At 40.5% G+C, this 16304-nt stretch overlaps 1 protein-coding gene across 1 annotated transcript in view; it reads left to right on the top strand.

The window, feature by feature from the left end:
* Positions 1 to 16304, top strand: part of LOC142491020 (zona pellucida-like domain-containing protein 1) — a 172154-nt gene that overhangs the window by 62364 nt on the left and 93486 nt on the right. The window contains exons 7-8 of the mRNA XM_075593359.1: positions 10327 to 10498; positions 13196 to 13307. Coding sequence (XP_075449474.1) covers positions 10327 to 10498; positions 13196 to 13307 — 284 coding nt within the window. The remainder of the gene's footprint in view (positions 1 to 10326; positions 10499 to 13195; positions 13308 to 16304) is intronic.

Raw genomic sequence — 16304 nt, 5'->3', positions numbered from 1 at the left:
AGAAATTAGTTAATACACTCATGTTAGAGCTGTATGTTTCCCGTCAGGAGGTCAACAGTATCCGAACAGATGTGTACAGATCACAGAATGAGGTTCATACTCTCCGCATAGAACTGGATGCCTCACACCAAGAGATCAGCATTTGCCGCCCAGAACTTGAAGTCTCAAAAAAGGAACTTCGCAGTCTCACTGAGGAGATGGACATCTCTCAAAAAGATGTCCGCAGGCTTAATATGGATCTTAAACTCTCCCAGAAGGAGATTCAGACCCTCAATCTAGAGATAGAAGTCTCACGCAGGGAGACCGGGAGTCTCAAATCAAAAGTGTTTAAATGGAAGGAAGACTACTGTACAAGGAGGTCCTGAATATTACAGAGCATGTGAAAAGGAAAATACAATGTTGAAAGCAAAAAATTCTGAATTTACTGCCTTTGCCAATGAAAAGAATGAAAAGCTGCATGAGCTAGAAAAATAAAGAAATTATTGGCAAACGAAAAGTTAGAAGCATTGGAGCAATGCACACAAGCAGAGCACATACTGCAGAACCAACTGCAAGATCTGCGTACGCACCTCCAGAATGCAGAGGAGAAGCAGCGATTTCTGCAGGAAGAAAAACTGCAGGCTGATAACGAAGTACAAGTGCTGCAGGAATGTCTGATTACCCAATGTGTCCCCACAGAGCAGCATGAGGAACTGAAGGCTACCCTTAATATCACCACAGCATCGCTGGAGGCCAAGCTTAGAGGCCAGGTGACTCAGTACAAGAGGGAACTTAAGAATGTACAGAAACTGAGGCAAGCAGCTGCAGCCCTAGCGAAGAAATCCGCAGTGCTCCAAAATATAATGAAGAATGCCTTGATACACACTCAGAGCAAGCTCCAGAAACAGGATTCTCTCGCTGATGAGCTAAACTGCTTAAAAAGGGAGAAAAGCAGCAGAGTAATTCAGAAGTACTACAAACAAGGTTGGAAAGAGAAATATATCTGCGCAAATGCTCTGCAGCGCTCACCTTACAGGCTGCCTACAGAGGAATAAAAGCTTGCTGGCTTAATAGCCAGAATAAAGGAGCCTGCCTTCTCCAATCCATATGGAGAATGTAATGTCAAAAAAAGAATTATGAACATTTGAAGTAGTATTTAATTTTGCTCCAGTCAAATGTTAGGAAGTATCTGCAGCAAAGATACTACAAAAAAACGAAGGAAGCTGCTGGTGTGATTCAATCCAGATATAGGTTCCACATCACAACCAAGAAAGCTGTGCAATGCTATAAGTGCACCCACAATGCATCTCAGTACCACGATCGGCTTTCCACACAAGTCAGGAAAAAAGAACCGAATAATGACTGAGAAGCGGACCCATACAGTCATGCTACTGTGGCCCCATAGTCCAAGCCATATTCCTCACAATGAAAATAGCAACTAGAAAGATACAGTCTTTGGCAAAATTGAGGCAGAACTGTTTTGATGTTCACACCTCTACAGGTACAACACTAGGTAACTACAAAACTGGTATGCCACGGGAGTCAATCGATCTGCACAAAAACTGCACCCAACTTGAACCACCCATGAATATGGCTACAAAACCCGATGCATGTGGTTATCCTAAACTCAGGAAAAAAGGATCGCCCGACACAAGGGAAAACTAATGACCAACCGGTCCTAAGAAATACTGTGCATGGAAAAAGTCCTCCTCGAGCAACTGAAGAATGCTGTGCTGAAGCATCATCTTGAGGAGAAAGGGCTCAAATCCCAGTGGGACTGAGGGTTCTCTTCCTCCATCCACTCACATTTGAGCCACAGAGATATGAGAGTGGAAGGATGGGCTTTGGTTGTGGTACCTTCCCACAAAAAGGGAAGTATGTAACAGGGACTTATCCCTTTTGAAGAAACTGCCTCTAAATCCAGCAGGGATCTGGTTAAGTGCAGCCAGGCAATTGATCATACTCCACCTGCTTAATGAGAGCTCTGTAAAAGAGTTTCATGTGAGACACAGGAAATAGATTTTCATCAGTACACATGGGTGCTGACAAGAGGAAAGAGGTCTTGAGTGCACCAAAGTACTTGGCATTGAAAACAAGATAGAAGAGGAACAGACCTCTTTTCCTGGGCACAGGACCCAGGAACCTGCCAGAGGTTGGACCCTCCAACACACCAAGACACCTGGACACTACTGACCTGAAGGGCCACCTGATTTAAGGTACCGCTGAGACTTTGGGGTTGGTATACAGGTAAGGGGCTTTTCTCCCAAGATCCTTACAGATAGAGACAGGGAGTGAGTTAGCCCTTACACAGGGATAGGTGTTTGTTGTTTTATGTATATTTTTGTTTGCTGTGTTATTTAAAGGAACGATCTCCATTTTGCATACCTCTGCATCTACAACTCTTAAACGGATCTTCAAGGTGGTTGGCCTTGGATTGACTTTGATGACGTCGCCTTACGAGAGCTTGCAGAATCACCAGTATTCGGCGTGTCAACACTTCTAAAGGTAAAAAAAATTGAATGTGTGTAACTTAATTTTAACAGGATTTTTTTATTGTATTTTTTTCTTTTTATGCTTTTCATTGCCCATTGACTGATAATGTATTAATCTGTGGCCGTTTAGGGTACAGATCAATACAGTTAGAGCCAATTCATTTTTTGGCAAATGCTTTTTTTTCTATAGATTGTTGTTTTTTTAATTCTCTGTTTATTGTTTGGCTTAAATTGTTTGTAATTTGGATGGCTTGTTTTTATTTCATTTTCCGATTGTTTAGCATTTTAAATTAAGTATTTATTTTGTTGGCTATTGGTTTTAATTGATGTGTTGGCTAGAGGTTTTATTAATTAATTGTTTTGTTGGCTAATGTTTAAATTAATTAATTGTTTGTTGGTTAGTGCTTTTATTTATTAAATTGATTGGTTGGTTGGTGGTTTTATTTCTTAAATTGATTGGTTGGCTAGTGCTTTTAATTATGTATTTATTTAGTTGGCTAGTGCTTTTATTTATTTATTTGGTTGGCTACTGCTATTATTTATTGAATTGTGGTATTTAGGTGCTTGTGTATTTTTGGCCTTCATGCTTTTTTATTAGGGCGACCATTGACTACTATAGTGGTTTATCATGCCCATATTATGTGATTATGATGTACCACCATGCCAATCAATGGCAAAAGGGTGTGTATAGTTGTGTGAAAAAGAAAGTACACCCTCTTTGAATTCTATAGTTTTACATATCAGGACATAATAACAATCATCTGTTCCTTAGCAGGTCTTAAAATTAGGTAAATGCAACCTCAGGTGAACAACAACACATGACATTTTACACTGTGTCATGATTTATTTAACAAAAATAAAGCCAAAATAGAGAAGCCATGTGTGAAAAACTAAGTACACCCTTACTGCTTCCATAGGAATTAAGATGCTAAGCAGCAGAGCAGCAGACAGGTACTACTAATCAAATGCCCTTGATTAATTGATCATCAGCAAGTGTGACCACCTCTATAAAAGCCGAAGTTTTAGCAGTTTGCTGGTCTGGAGCATTCAGGTGTGTGTTAACACAATGTCAAGGAGGAAAGACATCAGCAATGATCTTAGAGAAGCAATTGTTGCTGCCCATCAATCTGGGAAGGGTTATAAGGCCATTGTACAACTGTATTGTGGGCCTGGGGTGGGTGGGTAGGTGGTTAGGCCTCCCCGGTGGGTAGCGGGGGAGGGTGCCTTAACCTCTTCATCACCATAGCGGATATCCAGGGTCTCCTGAGCTGAACCACATTGGTTCCAGCCTCGGGCACCCCCTACTTCCTGAGATACAGGCCCCGTCATGGGATGCTAGTATCCCCCTGCAGGATTTAAATCCCATGGTCATGTGATGTGGGAGATTTAAAAGCACAGGGGATACCGGCACCCCATACCGTGCCTGTATCTCAGGAAGTAGGGGGTTCCCGAGGCTGAAACCAATGCGGTTCAGCTCAGGAGACCCCATGCTCATGTACACTATTATCAAATCAATATTTTTACTGCACAATCACCTGTAAGAGTCGTGCATGGAGACGCAGTGTCTCTATGCAGCTCTTACAGGCTGCATCAGCTATCACGCTATAGAATATATAGCATGTTAGCACTGCTACAAAAAACAGGTTGCACGATAGTGCATTTTTTTATCGACTTTAAAAAATGGCCTTCACTTCTTAGTGATCCCGCTTTTGGCTTCATCTCTTATAGCACAATAAAAAAATGCATTGTCGGATGCAAAAGCACTGATTTTATCACTGCTTTGTGAATCGGCCCCTATGACTCTATGGGTACCACAACTGGCGGGTGTAATTCTTTTGTTTGCACAAAAATTGATATTAGTCAATTGTATCAAAACACACGCCCCAACGATTGTCCTATGTCATGACCAAAGAAAAATTTGACTCATATGGAGACACGGCGTAGAGAACGGATAAATTCCTAAATAAATGGAAGCTATTCCTAAATACTCTCCCGACACCTTCAAAGAGGTGATGAGTCCCTTCAAATACTCAAACTGGGTATCCACTGCATTGCTCGATGGGTCATGGGAAAGATTAAAGGAATTATAGATCTTCAGAGTACATAACCAATGCGACGGTCTGAGGCGTTGGGATCCACAGTTCTCTCTCTCTCTCTCTCTGTCCCCTTTCTCTCTCTCCCCCCCTTCCCTCTCCTACCTCCCCGTCACCCTAGAATATTATTTTCAGTTATATGTAAAAAAAGAAAGTATTGATGTTTATTTGATTATTTCCTGTAGCAATAATAATAAAAATAAATATAAAACAGAAGAATGTACCTTAGTGGTTAATAACCGCTATAGTAATTAAGGGGTTAACCCCTCTCCCCCGATACCGACCTGCGAGGCCTAACCACCCACGCCAAGGTAAATATCCCCCCCCTCTACCCCTTGATTGTCACAGTGGTAAATCATGCTCATATCATATGGGCATGTTAAGCCATTTTAGCAGTCAGTGGGCAACCTAAAAAAAAAAACAACAGCGCCAAAAACACACAGGAATAAAAGAAATACCCATGCATCTAAACACCAGAAGAATAAATAAACTAAAAAGCCTAAACAATACATCACTAAAATTATTCCAACACAAAACACAATAATAATTAAATGAATCAAACACCTAACCAGCAGAAGAATAAAAGAAATGTAACCCTTAACCAACAGAGCAATTACATAAATTAAATGCATAAACAATCCTAAAATATAATAAAAACAAGCCCTACAAAAACATAACAATTTACTCAAAACAATAAACAGAAATAGAAAACATAACAAATAATTCCAAACAACCATTTGCCAAACAATTCATTGCCTATCATTGTATTTATCTATACCCTAAAGGGGCATATATAAATACATTAGCAGTCAATGGGCAAGCAAAAACATTAAAAAAAATAATACAATCAAAAACCTGTACAATTAAAATGACATAGATTCAATATTTTTCTTACCTTTGGAAGTCTTCACCCTCCGAATCCCAACGTATCAGGAAGCTCTCTATTGGTGACGCCATCCTCTGCGATGCTTCGCGATACTCCACAATCCTCGGCATCAGGTAAAAAAGTCTTCTATTTTTTATCTTCTTCTTTTCTGCTATCTTGAATCTTCCTTCGCTGTAATCCATAGTAAACCACATGTTAAATCCATCAACGGATATTGTCTCGTCAACTTGTTAAACTAAAATGAGACTGGACAGGCCTTATATAAGGCCTGTGACATCCCATTTTAGGGTCAGATGGTACAACTCCAATCCGATTGGACGCTGTACCATGTGACAGGCGTAAAAAAATTAAGGATGTGACGTCATCTCCAAGGGAAGTACGTCACATCCTTATAACCACATGGCTGCCGTCACATGGAACTAAAGCCAATCGGATTTGGGACAGTCCAATTGGTTCGAGGACTAGGTGACATGTTCAATTCTTTTTAAAGGATGTGACATCACATTAAGGGATGATGTCACATCCTTTAAAAAAAATCTTGCTATCACATGGTACTGGAAACAATGTGATTGTGAGAGTACCATGTGGTATATCTCACAATTCCATTGGTTCTTGTACCATGTGATGGCAGTCATGTGGATTTTAGGATGTGACTTACCTCCCTTGGAGATGACATCATATCCTTATTTTTTTTAAAAGCCTGTCACATGGTACAGCGTCCAATTGGATAGTAGCTGTACCATCTGACCCTAAAATGTGATGTCACAAGCCTTATATAAGGCCTGTCCCGTCTTATTTTAGCTTAAGAAGCCAACGTGACAACATCCGTTGATGGATTTAACATGGCGTTTACTATGGTTTACAATGAAGGAAGATTCAAGATGGAAGAAAAGAAGACGACGGAGAAAAGAAGATAAAAAATAGAAGAATTTTTTACCTGATTCTGAGGATCATGTAGGATCGCGGAGGATGGTGTCACCAATCAAGATCTTCCTGATACGCCAGGATTTGGAGGATGAAGACTTCTGAAGGTAAGAAAAAAATATTGAATATATGTCATTTTAATTTTACAGATTTTTAAAAAAAAATTTTTTTTAATGTTTTTGCTTGCCCGTTGACTGTTAATGTATTTCTCTATGCCCCTTTATGGTATAGATAAATACAGTGAAAAGCAATGAATTTTTTGGCAAATGGTTGTTTGAAATTATTTGCTATGCTTTCTATTTCTGTTTATTGTTTTGAGTAAATTGTTATGTTTTTGTAGGTCTTGTTTTTATTACATTTTAGGATTGTTTAGGCGTTTAATTTATGTACAGTAATTGTTCTGTTGGTTAAGGGTTACATTTATTTTATTCTTCTGTTAATTTGGTGTTTGATTAATTGTATTATTATTGTGGTTTGGTGTTAGATTAACTGTATTCTTTTGGTGTTGGATTAATTTTAGTGATGTGTTGTTTAGGCTTTTTAGTTATTTTAATCTTCTGATATTTAGGTGCATGGGTATATCTTTTATTCTTGTGTCTTTTTGGCAATATTTTGTTTTAGGTTGCGCATTGACTGCTATAATGGCTTATCATGTCCATATTACTGTATATGGGCATGATGTACCACTCTGCCAATAAATGGGTAGAGGGTGGGAATAGTGGCCCCGAGGTAGGTGGTTAGGCCGTCCGGGTAGCTAACGGGGCAGGGGGGGTTAACCCCTTAATTATTTTAGCAGTTATTAACCGCTAAACTGATTAAGGGGTTAGGGGCCATTAGATTTTATTTTTTATTGTACTGGCCCTGCTAACGGAGGACAAGGACGCGGAAGATAATGATGAGGCTGTCCTTCATCCTGACAGGGGTAAGTAGAAGTTTTATTTACTTTATGCTGCTGGCTAATGTTTTATTTTGAATTGGCAAATGCACTATTATCCAGATCTGGATAATAGTAATTTTACCCATTACTGTAATGTAATAGTGGGGGTAGAGGGGGTGCCTATTTCTTGCCATTGGGGTTATCTGTGCTACCATTGAGGGCATAGGTAACTACACTGGCAATGAATGGGTGTATTGTTTTGTATTATGTTTGTATTGTGTCTTTATGTTTATTGTGGGTAGCGGAGATGGGTGAAGGTGGTATTTGACCCACGGAGGGTGGTATACCTACCGGGTGGGTAGAAGGAGGATTAACCCCTTACCAGTATTAACGCTAAGTTAATGGAGTTAACTCCTCCCACAACCCCCCCTGCAAGGCCTAAACATCCACAATGGGCAAAATACCACCTTCACCAACCCCCGCTACTCACAATAAACCTGGCACTGGTAGTTAACCCATTCATTGCCATAGTGGTTAGCCACTAAGGTAATGAAGCTGACAGTAAATGCATTTTTCATGCATCGGATTGATGATGGGGGTCTCCCGGTGACAAGAATCTTTGATAAAATCATAATTCCAGAGCTCCGATAAGATTATTGAGGCTACTAGAATTGCATGATTTTATCAAAATTGCAAGTTTGGGCTTATCGCCAGCTCCTGCACGATGTGTTTGGCCTGGAGCCAGAAATCACGAGAAAATACTTTCCCTGCACGATTTGACCAACTTATTGAGGCTTTTTGAATAGCTACCTTGCAAAATTTTGTGAGAGCTGCTCAAAATCGTCGATAAGTTGGTTATCGAAGCTACTAGAATAGGCCCCTCTGACAGTATTAGTATCTGACTCTGACTCTTCCCTCACAGGTAGTTCTGTTGGTGGGTTTGCATACCCAGAGATTGATCAACAATCAGTAAAATACAGTAGAGTCTTGGTTATCCGAACGAAACGGGACAAGACTTTGTTGGATAACCGAAAATGTTGGATAATCAGGAAACATGAGTGCGGAGTGAAACAACTCAAATATTAATGCAGTATAAGTACATATGTAATATATGTAATATATTAAATGCAGTGCAGTATAAGTTTGTATAATACATACATACACATATGTATTTGGTTTATTAATACAGTAAATAATTATTCCACGGTTATTGTTTAAAGAAATAAGTTACGCAGCGAGCTACGGGAGCGGGATGTGCGCATGCAGTTGTTGGATAAAACAGAAGGTTGGATAACTGAAGGTTGGATATTCAAGACTCTTGTACTCCTTTTCCACGTCTTCCCTCTTACTTATGAAAGTATCCAGAAGATATTCCTTCTAGTATTAACAACATGTGTGCTTACATTGACATGGATGGTTACTCTATGTTAGCCACTTCTAGTGTTGCCAACGATATCTAGTTTTTTCTAGACAACCTATTTCTCAATGGTGGGGAATAATGTGTAGTCCTTACCTGGTGAGGTACCTGCCTTTATGTTTTTTTTTAATATATTTTCTCTGGAATACCGCACATTAATAGTCTTTTACCAGCTGCTGCAATGATAGCCACAGCCACTCTGACCACCACCATCACCACCACCACCACGGCAGTGACCTCTTTTAGAAATATAACTAGACATAATTGTCATTACAATTCCCTGTATGATTATCAGATCACCATTTACAGTGTTTACACTTATCCTCCCACCCTGAGCTCACTTCCAATGCACAAGCTCGTGGTGTGTGTGGCATATTTATAGTCTCTGCATAAATCAAATCTTGTGTTTTTAGAGAATTTAGCAAATTAATGAAATGATGCAACACTGCAATACACATTGGCTATTTGGCTTATTGCTTAGCGAAAACTCTGATCAGACTGCAAATTTTTTTGCAGGAAAACGGCAAATTTTGCTTGGCTCGCAACCTCCTCCAAAAGTTCTGCACATCTCTAGTGGTAATACTTTTTGCAACACTAGCTCCAGTGAGCATTTTGGGGAGTGACTACAGGATGAGTTAACAGAGGAGATGGTCAGTGCAATATTATAAAGAGATGAAAAATTGCACCTAGAACAAGTGCACTTTTCCATTCTCTTTGTGTCAAGTAAATCCACCACATCTGAGGTGGCATGAAACTCTAGGAGATCTGCACCAAATGTAAGAAGCAAAATTAACTGGTTTCATACATATGCTGCTGGCACAAACTGATGAAAATGTGTTATGTACGTACAAGCATCACATTTATACAAATTGCACCATCTTGATACATATGCCACTTCAAGTTCAGGTAAATATAGATTGTATGGGGATGCACGTAAATGTTAGCTATTTATCAGTATTTTATAACAACATAGGTGAAGCCCATTATAGAATACAGAAATGCAGTAACAAAATGTTACTATCACAATTATTCTCGGCTAGCATATTTTCTGCAATTTTCTGTTCATAGCTATCATATATTCTGTCAATTCTAAGTAGAAAACATTCTGTAACATACATCATATTATTACTGCAAATGTATGTTATTTTTGCAGATTCTGGCAAACTTTTTTGCAATACCCAATTACTGTAAAATGGAGCACACACCGGTGAATTGATTCAATCTAATGTTTAACTACGAAATATTTGAAATTAATTTAAAGGATTTTTTTTTACAATTTGAATTGTTTATTATTTGGACACAATGCTGTACTATTATTTGTCACCTTCTCTTTTACGACATGAAAATTCCATGTGTGCAGTGCCGAAAGTCTGGCAGCAGCTGAGTGCCACCGGACTTCCGACATTTGTGGCTGTGTGATCACTTTGGTAGTGATCACATGTGCATGATCGCCTCCCTGGCTGACATGAATGGTCTTTTTGAGTGCCCTCTACACAACAAGCATTGATATGACGATGTACCTAGTTCACCAATAGGGCTTCTGTCGTGCCAGAGCCTATCACTTACAGTACATCCATAGGACAGTGTAAAGGTAAATGTTAACTTTGCATAACATTGAATTAATATTTACTGATGTACTGCTTCTCATTTTCTCTAAGCTGTGACAAAGACCCACAGACAACAATTTTTGAGAACGGCAAGAGTCAGATGGGGAGGTTCTCCTTTGAAGTTTTCCGATTTGTCAAGCACAAAAACCAGAAAATGTCTACTGTGTTTTTGCACTGCATAACAAAGCTGTGTAGATCTGATGACTGCCATTATTTAACACCTGTAAGTTACAAAAACTTTAAGTAGCTAATCTTTTGTAACAAAGAGTGGTGGGCAATTTTCAGTAGTTACTGGTACAAAATGGCAAAGGAATTTTCAGTACTTTATCTACTCCTTGATGTCAAAGCCGCTGACTTGGAGGTTCTCGGTTTAACATTTTTAGGTGAATAATACTGACTTTAAGGGCACTTATAGAGGGTCATTACAAAAGGTCTCAACCACTAAATAAGATTAGATACAGAAATGTAGGCAAACTAAACACCTTGTTTATATAGTCCTTACCATTTCTGTTCCTCATTTCATAGTAGTTTCTACGTCTCTTGCCAGACCACCGACATGATTTATAATTCTGGAACACATACTTTAGTATACTTACAATTTGGTTATAAAGTACATATAAGAAAATAAAAGAAAATAATAGATGTCAAATAGAAAAATCTGTCTAATGCAATTTGTTACACATTAAACATAGGGAAAAAATAATCTACATTAAGTAAAATGTATTTAACTTAACTAAATTTATGCTGGAGGTTCGGCTCAGCAAAAGGTCAGGCCAAACGTCTGTATCTGGCTACCATGGGTCTCTGGGTGCAGCACGGCCTGAACTCTCCTTAGCTGCAGGACCCTCTCACCCCAGTTTACCCTCCCCAGTTCCTCCCCACCACCAACCCCTGCCTGTGCAGGCAGACAGCACTTTAAGTAAGGACTTCCTGGGCGTAGGGCCCAATTAAAGCATCCAGCCACGGGGGTCCAGCTCCTCTCTGCTGAGGGATCGGAACGCTCCCCTCCACCTAAATTCTTAGAGGTGGTAGAGATATATGGGAGGGATTGAGTGAGATAGGAGAGGGGTTTGAGTGAGAGAGGAGAAGTGGTTGAGTGAGAAAGTTAGTGGGTAACCTGAGAGAGGAGGGGGGATTGAGTGAGAGAGGAGGGGGTTGAATGAGAGAGGAGTGGGGGTTGAGTGAGAGATGTGGGGGGTTGAGTGAGAAAGGAGGGGGAATGATTGAGAAAGGAGGAGGGATTGAGTAAGTGAGGAGTGGAGAGAGAGAGAGAGAGAGAGAGAGAGAGAGAGAGAGAGAGAGAGAGAGAGAGAGAGAGAGAGAGAGAGAGAGAGAGAGAGAGGAGGTGGGAATGAGAGAGAAGGGGGGAGTGAGAGGAGCGGAGAGTGATTGAAGTAGGCGGGTGTGCTAGAAGAAGGTGGGGTGTGAGAGCAAGGGGAATGAGTGAGATTGATGGGAGATTGAGTGGAAGAGGTGATAGAGAAGGGAAATTGAATGAGAAAAGAGGGTTGATTGAGTGTGTGGGAGGGAGGATTGAAAAAGAAAGGAGGGTCTTGAGTTAGAGAGGAAGTTAGAGTGAGCGAGAAAGGGGTCAGTGAGTGAGTGAGTGGGGGATTGAGTGAGAGAGAGGAGGGGAGAGTGGGTAATAGAGGAGGGGGAGAGTGGGGATAGAGGGAGTAGAGGGAGTGAGAGAAAGGGGGTGAGAGAGAGGGGGAGGGAGAGAGAAGGAGAAGAGTGAAAAGGAGAAAGAGGGAGAGAGGGGGAGTGAGAGAAATGGGAGATTTGAGAGAGAGGAGGGAAAGAGAGAGGGAGTATGATAGAGAGTTGGGAGAGAGAGGGGGTAAGAAATACATGAGGGAAGAGAGTGGGGCAGAGTGAGTGATATGGGAGAACGATGGAGTTTGAGATGGTGAGATAGAGAAGGGTGAGAAAGCAAGGAGGTGTGTAAGAGAAAGAGTGTGGGCATTCACAGGTCTGCAAACAGGCAGGGGGAGGGCATGTGGAAAATCTAGTCCTGGGCCCCGGGAAAGCTGCCGGTGGTCCTGGTTCTTAGCATGCAGTTTAGTAATGTCAATCCTAAATCTAGGATTGGGATTTTTGCCATGAACCACTATTTTTAATATTCAGTGAAGTAATGAATGCAATTTTAACAATGTACAATATGGAACTAAGTCATTTGAATGGGCCTTAGTACTTCACCAGCCTATTTAAGAGGTACTTATGAGAGAAACTTGATAGGTCTATGAATTGAAGTTGATGTAAAAACACCAGATATTAGAAAATGTGCCAGATTACATTTTAAATTTTTTACAATTTGATGACAAAATCCCAATAATCAAACAAATTAAATAATGGCAACAGGAAATAAACATTTCAATACAGAGAATAGAGTACTGTATATAGACACATTCTTTTTTCCCCATAAATACTGTGCAATCCTAGTTTGTATCAAACACAGTACATTTAAAATGCATCACTGTAGTAGATGTACCTTTGAATAACCAAAAGCAAAAGATAACAAAAAGTAATATTACTGCTTAAGTTAATTAATTGAACCGTACTGTGTAAAGTAATCGGATAATCGGAAACTCGAAAGAGAAAACATAAAGATTAGTAGCAGTAATTGTGAAGACAATGTGACGTCTAAAATATGTTACCAGTGACTATTGCAAATTTATCTGACAGGAGAGAGAACAAATGTTTACTTTTGTTTTGAATTAATTATGTAACAAGTGTAATATAAAGTACTGAACAGAAGGTATAAAGAAACATACATGAGCACATAAATTATATATATAGTGTGCAGTTTTGTTTTCCATACTGGAATTTAGCTCTAATCATCTTTACTTTATTACTTTAAATTGTGTAGAACAACAATATATCACCATAATGTAACACTGCACCTTTTATAAACCCACAGACATGCCACAACAGAGAAAGAAGAGATGCAATTACAAAAACAACAACAATTACTGCACACAGCGCATCTGGAAATGCTGTTGTATCTGCTGGACCTATTATTACGAGAAGTGGTAAGAATTTGCCTTATGTTCGTATACTTTTTGTGTGTCATACAATTGGAGCTTTCAAATTTAAATGATACCAGAATGGAAGTGAATCTCATGATTCTGTTACATAGAGAGCCCCAGAAAATGTGTCTATAATTATTTAGTGATCTTTAAATTGTGTAATTTCTCACAAAGGATGACAATAATCCACAAAATAAGTATTTATATTTTTTGTAAAACGGATGTATTTATTGCACATTTCTGTCTTAAATTCCCCGTTTGGAATTAGGGACAAAAAAAGTGAAGTGAGATAAGGAAATGGACTGGGAGATGGGTTTTGAAAGCTAAAGGTAGGGTAGAGGTTTGATATTAGGCTGTATTTAAAGGCCATAAATAGAATGGAAAGTAAGGTAAGGTGCATGTTTTCTTCTCACAGTTGAAGAAATTAGCTTGATAATAGTGTTCAATAAATCATTATTAGTTCACTATTTCAATGTGTCTGGGAATTATCCTGATTGTAGTAGCAAAAAAAACCCTAATCTATACTATCTATACTATATTTCTAAGTTTGTTATGCCGTTTATTTCTTTGATTGTATGTCTGAAGCATCGAAATCTTACAAACAGCACGACGTAGCACAACAAAACTTTTACTGGACATTGTGCTGCGGATTTGAAGGTCAACGCAACTATTTTCAGCTTCCAATATGACTCACCTCCCAAATTATGGACATTCTAAGTTTCCATCGGGTGTCCTGCAAAATAGTTAAAGCAGGAGCGAGGGTGAGCATGGCTACTAAGGGAGGGGGCATGTACTTGGCTGGATCGGGGCTGTGTGTCTCTGTGTGTGTGATGTGAGATGTGCGTGGGAGATGTGCCGGCAGGGGGGGAATGTGCCAGCGGGGGGTGGGAGATGTGCCAGCGGGGGGCAGGGGGCGGGGAGATGTGCCAGCAGCAAGGGGAGATGTGCCGGCAGCAAGGGGAGGGGGGCGGGGAGATGTGCCGGCAATGAGAGGAGATGCGGCAGCAGCGCGGGGAGATGTGCCAGCAGTGGGGGGGAGGGGGGCAGGGAGATGTGCTGGTAGCGAGGGGAGATGCGGCAGCAGCGCGGGGAGATGTTCCGGCAGCAGGGGGGAGGGGGGCAGTTAGATGTGCCGGTAGCGAGGGGAGATGCGGCAGCAGTGCGGGGAGATGTTCCGGCAGCAGGGGGGAGGGGGGCAGGGAGATGTGCCGGTAGCGAGGGGAGATGCAGCAGCAGCGCGGGGAGATGTGCCGGCAGCTCCCCGGGCAAAGCCGGGTACAAAAGCTAGTTCTGTTATAAATTCAAGCACTTGGGGGCCTTATTTACTAAGCAGTAAGGCACCATTCACTTGAATGAACCATAAGGTGCCTAGTGGCCTATCACACTTGGTAAAATTTGACTTAAGTCTAAGTTGTTGGTGTTTCTCCAAATGTCAGGTATACTCCATATTGTCTCAAATTCTAACTTGTGTTATAATAGGTTGAAATAATGAAAAAGAAGTATAGCATGATTAGGGGACAATTCTAGTAGTTTTGATAACTAACTCATCAAGCTTTTTGAGCACTTCTGTATGATTTGGCAAGGTTGCTATTCAGAAAGCTCCAATAACATGCCAAACTCGTACGGGAAGTGCATCTCCCCGAGCGGTGTCGCTTCTGCTCAAACACGCCGAGCGGGAGCTCAAAAAGAAATCCAACTTGCATTTTTTATAAAATCACCCTATTCTAGTAGCTCTGATGAGATCATCGAGGCTCTCACCTAGCGAGCTAATCGTAAATTTCATCTTGCCACCCCAAGGATGGCGAGATGGAATTTGCGGTATGACTTTGAAGGAAAAAAATATTTTTACTGCATCAGATTGAGGCCGGGAGTCTCTGGAACTGATATGCATTAAAACCAGCTCCAGAGACCTTGTGCTTCAATCCAATGCAATAAAAATACATTTACAGGCAGCTTCATTAACTTAGAGGCTAAACGCAAAGGCAATGAAAGGGTTTAAAAGCAGTGATACTGTAGCTCATTTGCCCATTAAAAATAAAACACTATCCAGCCGGCATAAAGTAAATTAAAGTTGCACTTACCCCTGTCAGGATGAAGGCCATCCTCATCACTATCCTCCACGTCCTTGTCCTCCGTGGGCAGCAACATTACAATCAAAACCCAAACTAATGGCCACTAACCCCTTAATCCCCTTAGCGGTTAGTAACCACTATTGTAATTAAGGGGTTAACTCCCCTCCCCCGTTACCCACCCGTGATACCTAACCAGCCTCACCAGGGCAACTAACCCCACCCTTAGACTTGCTACTCATTGATTAGCACAGTGTTTAACCATGGCCATAATATGGCCATGGTTTGCCGCTGTAGCAATGAATGGGCAATCTACAAATAAAAAAACAAGCACCAAATAAAAGACATTTCATTCAAAATAAAAAAAAAATGCCAATAAACCAATTGATTGGCAATGTGTCACACCATGCCCATAATATGAGCATAGTCTGCCACTATGGCAATGAATGGGCAAAATACAAATGAAATGAAGGTGGTTTTGCTACGGAGACCCCCTGCTACAATACTCTGTTATTAAAATTTAAATAAAAACAGTGCAATCGCCTAGGAGAGCTGTGCAGGGAGATGCTGCTCTCCCTGTGCAGCTCTCTCTCTATGCATAACTTAGAAAAAGGCTGAGATAATATCGCTGCTGTCCCGTACGATATTGGCATTTTCCAATCTCACAGTTTGAGACTTGTGGTAATGGTTTCTGATTCTTTCTAAATACCGTGATAATACAAATGTCAAAGTGTTCGAGATGGCAGCAATTTTATTGAAGCTACTAGAATAGGTCCCTTCGTGTTTAGAAATGTACAGGGCAAGCAAACATAGAAACATGGAATCAAAACCTACTATTAAGTAATGTTATAGAGAGAGAAAAAAGCAGAAAAGTGCACACCTCATAGTGCAGTATTGAAGGCTTTACTTGGCATAACAGTTAAAAATACAC

The sequence above is a fragment of the Ascaphus truei genome, chromosome 3, assembly GCF_040206685.1.
Source record: "Ascaphus truei isolate aAscTru1 chromosome 3, aAscTru1.hap1, whole genome shotgun sequence".
Classification (NCBI taxonomy): domain Eukaryota; kingdom Metazoa; phylum Chordata; class Amphibia; order Anura; family Ascaphidae; genus Ascaphus; species Ascaphus truei.
The sequence above is the reverse complement of the archived record's forward strand: the minus strand, read 5'-3'. Positions and strand labels throughout refer to the sequence as shown.